This window comes from Oncorhynchus nerka, linkage group LG10 (assembly GCF_034236695.1).
Source record: "Oncorhynchus nerka isolate Pitt River linkage group LG10, Oner_Uvic_2.0, whole genome shotgun sequence".
Taxonomy (NCBI): Eukaryota; Metazoa; Chordata; class Actinopteri; order Salmoniformes; family Salmonidae; genus Oncorhynchus; species Oncorhynchus nerka.
The window spans coordinates 65394323-65403350 of NC_088405.1; the positions used below are offsets into that span (position 1 = coordinate 65394323).

The 9028-nt window shown below is 39.7% G+C and overlaps 1 protein-coding gene across 2 annotated transcripts; it reads left to right on the top strand.

Annotated features, from left to right (window-relative positions):
• The first annotated feature begins 66 nt into the window (after window positions 1-66).
• On the top strand, window positions 67-6720 carry serpinf1 (serpin peptidase inhibitor, clade F (alpha-2 antiplasmin, pigment epithelium derived factor), member 1). 2 transcript variants are annotated; one of them, XM_029671005.2, is made up of 9 exons: window positions 81-172; window positions 4019-4154; window positions 4340-4403; window positions 4637-4826; window positions 4907-5065; window positions 5174-5377; window positions 5475-5614; window positions 5745-5955; window positions 6043-6720. In XM_029671005.2, exons 3-9 carry the CDS (start codon window positions 4341-4343, stop codon window positions 6291-6293), a joined length of 1218 nt encoding a protein of 405 aa, XP_029526865.1. In that variant the 5' UTR covers window positions 81-172; window positions 4019-4154; window position 4340; the 3' UTR covers window positions 6294-6720. The 2 variants fall into 2 exon arrangements, with proteins under 2 accessions (XP_029526864.1, XP_029526865.1); XM_029671004.2 differs by lacking the exon at window positions 4019-4154 and having other exon boundaries at window positions 67-172.
• Window positions 6721-9028: the final 2308 nt, after the last annotated feature.

The window sequence follows — 9028 nt, forward strand, 5'->3', positions numbered from 1 at the left end:
CAAAACAGCCATCCAGATTCTTGCCCAACCCAACAGGCTACGTCAGAGAAGGGCGGGTAAAAGTTGGCTTCACCACTGTGTGCATCGTCCTGGTACATTCAGCACTCCACTGGAGAGACACGACTGCTAGAGACATACGTACGGGTGACGTGGACCATAACCGCTTGGAAAGGTCAGTACTTTTATGCATCATATGCAGAGTTGGGGAGTAATGCATTACAAAAAAACTAACTGTAATCTGTTTCGTTACCAGCAGTAACATTGTAATCAGATTTACAGATACTTTTGAAAATCTATATGAAAACTTCTGGGATTACTTTTAAATGTATAAAGGATGTTTGTGATAAAAAATTATCAGACACCTTTCTCTTTTCTCAATGACATTCAAATCAGCATTGAAAAAAGGCACAAGTTTAAGTTTGCTATGCCTGAGCAAGTCTGACCACAGATCAGAGACCACTATGATGATACACCAGGGTCATTCCTACTATGCGGTGCCTTTTCTGTCCCCAGGAAATATAACTTCTTATTTAGTGTCAAATCTGCATTCCAAAAGACTTTAAATATAAGGTTAGGTGCATAGCTGCGGGAAGTATGGGTGCCGAGGGTGCTGCAGCACCCCCTGACAAATCATATATATATTTTTTTTTTTTACTAGTCCTGTATTAGCGACTGATATAGCCATCTGTAACGCAGGCAAAAACACATTCCGCACTGTAGATTACTTTCTAAAATGTAATCCGTTACAGTTAATAGTTTCCTGTCAAATTGTAATCAGTAATGTAATTTTAGGATTACCCAAACTCTAATGTAATTTGATTACTTTCAGATTACTTTCCCCTTAACAGGTGCAGGCTAGCATTTTTTCATCATGAATCTTGTTCTGGGGGCAGCTCTACAGAGTGATCATTAGCTGGCACAGCCACAAAGTCATTCAATCTAATCCTAATCTTAACCCTAACATTAACCACACTGATAACCCCTAATGCCTAACCCTAACCTTAAATTAAGACCAAAAAGCTATTTTCTTTCACACATTTTTACAATACAGACACTTTTGACTCTGCAGCTGGGCCCATCTAGCGGAAATCACTCAGTTCTGCCTCAAGGACAAGACTCATCCCAATAAACATCAACCTTCTTAAGACAATAATTCATATTATCAATTGAACATCTATTGCAGGATAAATCAATATTAAAGTTTACATAGATGGCCATCATTGGATGTTCCATTTTAATTTATAGGTTGGTTATGTAGGATTCTTCTAACCCCTTTCTTTCTACAACAGATAATAATACAGTTAGGTTGTCTTTACATTATTACCCAACATTTGTCAGATTTACTGTCATTACAATTAATTTAATACCACTTGATCTTCAATAATAGGACATGGAAATATAGATTAGCCGAACTGTTTTACCTGAGCATAACCCCAAAACTAAGGAATAATTAGCCCACTCTGTTGTTTCTGATTTTGTTGCCATAAAGGACAGATTGGGCTCATTGCTTTGAGTTGAAAAATAAATGCTGCTCTCAGAATGGCATGCTTTGAGTACTACTGAAAAGCGCTTGTGTCCCATATGCTGCATTTGATAGAGGCATGTTGTTCATATTTTTGTTGGTGACATCTTGATAATTTTCAACTGTTTAAGTCTATCAGAAGTGTGTGAGTTGTGTCCGTAAGGCCTATGTGGTCTTCTTAAGTGAAACTTGTTTTGACAGTATGTAGCACAATACCAAGGGTGAGTTTCGAAGGAACTCCCTCAAACTTTTATTCCATAGGCTGGGGTCCGCACTGTGTTGCAAGAGTGTTTTATACTGGCTGTCCACTGGGGCATATTCATTATGCCTATTCTGTTGCAAAATGTTTCTTAAACGGAAGCAAATGGAACAAACCGTGGAGGGACCTACCTGAATTTGTCTAATAGAAACTCTCGTTTTGCTCTGTATGCTTCTTTTTGGTTCTTAAACGGTAAACGGTTTCCTTAATGAATACACCCCTGGCCGCAAAAATGATGATTGACAGGCAGCTTAAATTTCTTCAATTCAACCATTATTTGGTTAAAATACACATGTTTGAACAGCCATCCACATTCACATCATCCACAATCCGAAGATGGTTAAATGAGAGAGCAGCAGTGCGATTCACATCAATGCAGTGATATCCGTTTCCCGTAGGCTACACCACTGCTGTCATCCTTACCTCCACGCGTTTATTCAAGTTGGATAATCTTTGGATGCCGACGTCAGTCGCTTCATTGGAAGACATACCTTGGACTGTAGCCTACAAAAACTTATTCCTGCTCTTTTCCTGCGATCCATCAAACGCATTTGGTGTGTCATCATTGTGGTCTCTGATTGTGGTCAGACTCTCTGATTGTGGTCAGACTCTCCGATTGTGGCTTTTTAATGCTGATTTAAATGTCATTAAGATAATAGAAAGGTGTTATGTTTTTTTCATAAACATCCTTTCTGAATTTAAAAGTAATCCTAGAAGTAATCATATATCAGATATTTGTTTAAGTATCTGGAATCTGATTACAATATTCTTGCTGGTAAAGTATCTGATTACGTGAGTTTTTTTGTAACCCGTTACGGATTAGCCTACATGTAATCCGTTACTCACCAACCCTTTAAATGGGATAATTTGATTAGTATTGACATTTTAATACTTGTCTGTAAAACAGAGTTGCATAGTGTGACTATAAAAATAAAAAAATCCTTTCTTTCCGAGCACTTTATTGACTGGTTCATCTGCCGGCCTTTGGGCTACCTCAGGATGTGCAAGCAACTCTAAAACACTATATATTTAAAAAAATATTTTCAGAAATGTTGGTATGTGAGCTTTTATTGGTGCATTCTTTTCACTATCTAATCATCGCATGGGTTTGTTCAATGACAGACATGTATTTGTTTAAATATCACTTAATGGTTTCATTTCAAAGAGACAAATAATCATGTTTTTTTTGCAATATGCTACATATCCGATGCACTCTCAGAGAAATAAGTAATAGGCTACTGCTAGGTTTTAAACTGTAAAATGTAACAAATAACTACATCTTTTTATAAATAAATGTACAGATTATACATTCTTTACATCAATATTGATAAATATAAATATAATATTTGATAATTTGAAAAAAATATCTAAAATCTATTAATAAAAAAAAATAAGAAAACAGCAATATTTTACACACACATGAAGGTACCCATAAGCAATCATTTCTGATGAAAAAACACAAATGTGAAGAAGTGGTCGATTATAGCGTTTTGGAAATGCTCTTAATTTGTGGGTTAAAAATGTTTGTAGATCAAGAGGACTGTGTGACCTACAGCCAATATCTACTGTACCATTTTCCATTTTATTTTGGCTTAAATTCATCATGCTTGTGATTGTGAATGGTAGAGGACGGCCTCAGTGCAGAGAGAAGGAAGATCTCTGTGTGGTTTTGGCTGGCTGCTTTGGGTTGGAACTCGGAGATCAAGTGTCTGGTTTAACCATCAGGCCTGCAGAGAGAGAGGAGAGGGGGAGGAGAAGATGAAAGGAATTGAGAGGAGAAGTGTGTGGTCTGAGGTCAGTTATGGATGTTTTTTTCATCCGGGAAACCAGGAGAACCTTAATGACAACCAGATGTGCAGGGAACAAGAGTGTGTGTGTGTGTGTGTGTGTGTGTGTGTGTGTGTGGGGGGGGTAAAATAGAAAGAACGTGAGAGAGAGGGAGAAGGAAAGAGGGAAAGAAACCTCTGATCTCCACCTCCTGTGACCCTTCAGCTTCTCCCTGCTCTGTCTGCTCACCTCTCTGCATGACTCTATTCACTCCACTAAGCTCATTACCAATACTAGCTGTGCTAGTGTGGCTAGCTAGTAAACAGGTGTGAACTTCACAGCAGCCTGCTTGTATTGTGTGTTAGCTACACTATGTGTGTGAGTGGAGAGCCAGAAGTTTAGGATATATTATATAGTTAAGTCTTTACTCAGTAAGAGGATGTAATGGAGCTCAGTCTGAACACACACAGGCCTACACATCTCCAACTAGTAGAGCAAGAAGACAAGAGGGAGAAGAGAGATGCTGACCGAGAGAGAGAGAGAGCGATAGAGGGACAGACAGAGAGACCATATTGAGAACTCATTGCTACACACCCTGCTGAGCAGGTGAGATGGAGGGACTTACTCTAAGTTAAAACCACATTTTCCCAAGAGCCCTGGCCTGCAGGGAATCACCCTCACAAACTGAAAGTCTGACTCACACTCTATGGGCCAGTTTCCCAGACACAGATTAAGCCTAGGTCTGGATGTATAATAATGTGTGTGTAATTGATTGTGTGCTTGTGTTGCAGGATGATGTGGACGACCCTATTGCTGTGGCTGGGGGCCCTCCTCTCCCTCTCTTATGCTCAGTTGGTGAGACCACTCCACATCTCTGTTTTCATACTCCTTTCTTTTTCTCATACTTTCATGTCTCTTTATATGCGCTCCATCCCTTTGGCTTTCTTCTGCAGAGAGATGACATGTAGAATCTCTCTCCTCATCCTCTAGTAGTTTATCTCTCTATTTTCTCATTCTTCATGAACTAGCCATGCCATTAACCCTCCTCTCTTTCTTCCTGTGTCTTTGGATCAACCAATCCTGTGCAGTCGGAGACAGAGGGGACGGGAGGGGAAGAGGAAGCTGTGGAGCTCTTTACCACGCCCAGAGCCAAGATGGCTGCCGCCACCTCTGACTTCGGCTACAACCTTTTCCGGGCCCTGGCGGGACGCGACCCCAAGGCCAACGTATTCCTGGCCCCCATCAGCATCTCTGCAGTGCTCACTCAGCTCTCCATGGGTTAGTTAGCCTCAGCACTGTTATACTCTATCATTGTCTGGTATTTACCCCCCCCCCCCCCCCCCCCCTCTCTCACTCAGGAGCGTCTCCGGATCGTTCAGAGAGGTGGTTGTACAGAGCTCTAAGGTATCACACCCTGCAGGACCCTCAGCTCCACGACACTCTCAGGGACCTACTGGCCTCACTCAGAGCACCTGGCAAAGGCATCAGCATCGCTGCACGCATCTACCTGGCCCGCAGTGAGTGTGTGTATAAGCATACATGCGTCTCTGTGATACTTTGCACAGTCTGTGTGTATTCTGATTGTGTGTATGTTTGTTGACCTGTGTGTGTGTGTAACTCTCTAGGACTGCGTCTGAAACCGGAATATTTTGGAGTGGTGGAAAAGCAGTATGGGGTGCGGCCCAAGGCTCTGATGGGTGGGGCTAAAGATGTGAATGAGATCAATGATTGGGTCAAACAGCAGACGGGTGGCAAGGTCGACCGCTTCATGTCCAAGCCCTTGGGACGGAACTCTGGTGTGGTTCCTCTCGGTGCTGCCTACTTCAAAGGTAAGGACAGTCTGTCTGCGGTTCAATTCTCTACCCTTATCCCCAAAGTGTGCACTCGTTTATGGGGTGTAGTTTGTAAAATGCTGTGTTTGTGTAGGGAAGTGGATAACTCGGTTCAGTCAGAGTGGATTGATGGAGGACTTCCAGCTTGATGGAGAGGTTCCCGCCCGCATTCCCATGATGCAACAGGACAATTACCCAGTGAAGATGGGAGTTGACCCAGACCTGGGCTGCACAGTGAGTACACATGCAGAAATTGAACTTTTTTTCAATGGTTATTACTTATTACTTATTACAGCCAGTTATGAAAGTTTGCCTCAGGGAAAACATCTATTGAGCCCCTCCTTCCCTCTCCCTTTCTCTCCAGATTGCTCAGATCCAGATGCAGGATGACATCAGCATGTTTGTGTTCCTTCCTGATGATGTCACTCAGAACATGACCCTGGTGGAGGAGAGCCTGACGGCTGAGTTTGTTCAGGACCTCTCCATGACCCTTCACCCCGTGCATGTTGCCCTTACACTACCTGTCCTAAAATTCAGCTACTCCACTGACCTCTTGCCACTGCTCTCTGACCTGGGTGAGTGCTTGTACCTCTCTCCCTCTCTCTTCATCTTGCTCTCCTCTGTCTTCACGTCTCTCACATCCTCTCTCTCCATCTCTCCAGGTCTTGCCGAATTTCTGGCAGACACAGACCTGACTAAGATCACGGCTCAGACGGTGAAGCTTGGCAGCCTCAATCATAAGGTTGTTATGGAGATGGCCCCAGAGGGCACCCAGTATGCCAGCTCCAGCCAAGTCCACGCGCCACTGTCGTACCGCGTGGACCGCCCCTTCCTGTTCCTGGTGAGGGATGAGGCCTCGGGGGCACTGCTCTTCATCGGCAGGGTGGTGAACCCACGCAAACTGAGGATATAAGCGAGCACACACACATGTTTGTTTTACTATTATTGTGGGGACCAAACAATTGATTACCATTAAAAATCCTGTGGATCAGATAATACAGTTGGTTAATCCTGTAGGAATACCATGTATACTATTTAGGCCAATAGTCTAAACACTCACTGATATTCCTTGAAAGTTGTTTTCATGAAAAGGAATTAGAAAAATAAAGCAATTTGGAATATGGGGAAATATGCACCAAATTCTTTTTTAATCTTCAACATAGAAATGCTACCAAAAAATAATTTTAATTTCTTACGATGTTGAAACCAAATAGCCAAATCATGTTAATCTTACTGACATGCTTCTAAGAGGCACAGGCAATACTTTATGCTTTAACCAAAGAAAATACTCTTCACATTATTGTGTATTGCGATGCAAGAAATAAACATTTAAGTTTTAAGTCTGTCTGTGTCTGTCTGACTTCGGTGAGGGAGATGGATAACTTTATCCAGTTGACATACTGTAGCTGTTTTCAGTAAAGGGTTGGGTTGATTTGGCAAGAAATTTGACTCTTGGCTATTCTTTCTTTAGCTATTGTGCTGGGAAATTAAATTACAGTACTGACACATTATTTTCTCATTCTTCTATGCACTTCAGTCTCTTTCAAATTAAACATAGCTGAGCAGTGTGTGCCTGTGTTTAGTATGTTTGTGTCGAGTCAAGACTGTAGTTTGAAGTTATTTTGATGAATTTTCCACATTTGGGAAGTGATTCCTGTGGCCATGGAAACCCCTCCCAGAACAACACAACCGAAGTAATGCCTGGAAAATCTCTCTCTCTTTCTCAAATTCAAGCTGCTTTATTGGCATGAAAAACATTGCGTCAATATTGCCAAAGAAACAATGTGTACAATATACATTGTAATAAAATAATAAATAAATAATAATAATACAAATAATAATAAAATAAGTCAAGAGTAGAAATATAATAAATCTAAAAGGTTAAACATAGAAAATGAAGCTATAACTAACTTACTGTCATCCTCACCTTTACATCAGTACTACAACTACCATCATTATTACTACTACTACTACTACTACTACTGCTACCATCACTAAACTGCTATCATTACCATCACCCCTACTACCCATACCACTACTATTTGGAATAATAATCACAACAATAAGTAACTTACTGTTTTACTATGCAAATGTATCTTTCTCTCTCTAAATTCAATTTCAATGTAAGGGCTTTATTGGCATGGGAAACATATGTTAACATTGCCAAAGCAAGTGAAGTAGATAATAAACAAAAGTGAAATAAACAATAAAAATGAACAGTAAACATCACACTCACAATAGTTCCAAAATAATAAATACATTTCAAATGTCATTATGTGCAAATATTTAAAGAACAAAAGGACTCCCCTACGACTTGACAATGGTTAATTAAATCTCTCAATTTTTGCCAGTATTTGCAAAATGTTGCTTGTCTTCTCATACAGCTGCAACTGTATATGCATTCATAAATCAAGTCCCTTCTTGAGTTGGGCTCTGCGTTGGAACAACTATGGAGCATCTGAGTTTAGTTTATGGCTGTTTGTGGGGGAAAGGGGTTGTGTGTGAACTACCTACATTATTGCAAATATGAATGGTTGATTATGGAAATTAAGATAAGCAGGATTTAAAGAAAATAAATAATATATATATATATATATATATTGTTATTATGATTTAAATAGCTATATATAATACAAATGGGACACTTAAATGTGCCTTTAGAGGTCATGCAATTTAGTACTCATCTCTAAAACAAAAGCAATTGAGGTCAAAAGAGTCCATATTAAAACAAGGAAATGAAAGGACTAACAGTACAGATAGATAGCAATACTGTACCATAGAGGCTCAGAATAAGTTAGAGGAAAAACAAAAAGAAATGGAGGAACTTATTCAAGAAAGATCCAGTGTAATGTATTATAAAATAAAGCAAACTGAATGGAATATTGGGAAAAATGCACCAAATTGTTTTAAATTTTCAACATAGAAATGCTACCAAAAATAATTTACTGAAACTTGTACAAAAATAATGTAGTCACCCATAATTCACCAAACAGTATTTCGAAAAAGGAAGGAAAGCATATATTTTTGTTTGTCTCCTCCATCTCCACTAACCAAAGCTAATTGTGTGGATTTTTTCCCTATTAATAATGTAAAATTAACAGCTGTACAAAAAGTCTCATGTGAAGGCCAAATTACAGAGGAGGAACTTCTTGATGCAATTAAAGCCTTTACGTTCGGAAAAACTCCAGGGCTGGATGGCATATCAGTGGAAGTATACCAAACCTTTTTTGATATACTCAGAGGACCGTTATTAGCCTGTTTTAACCACTCCTATATAAATGGTAGATTATCAGACACTCAACAAGGTCTGATTTCATTAGTACTGAAACAGGATCCAAGTGGTAAATATAAAGATCCAGTCCATTTAAAAGAATTGGAGGCCTCTTACACTTCAGTGTTGTGATGCAAAAATTCTAGCAAAATGCTTAGCGCCTTAGAATTAAAAAGGTGTGGTTCGGATATTATTCCTCCTAATCAGACAGGTTTTTTACATGGACGATACATTATAAATAATATAAGACAAGTACTGGAAACAACAGAACAATATGAAATATCTGGGAAACCAGGCCTGGTATTCATAGCTGACTTTGAAAAGGCTTTTGATAAAGTATGACTGGAGTTTATATAGAAATGCCTGGAATATTAACA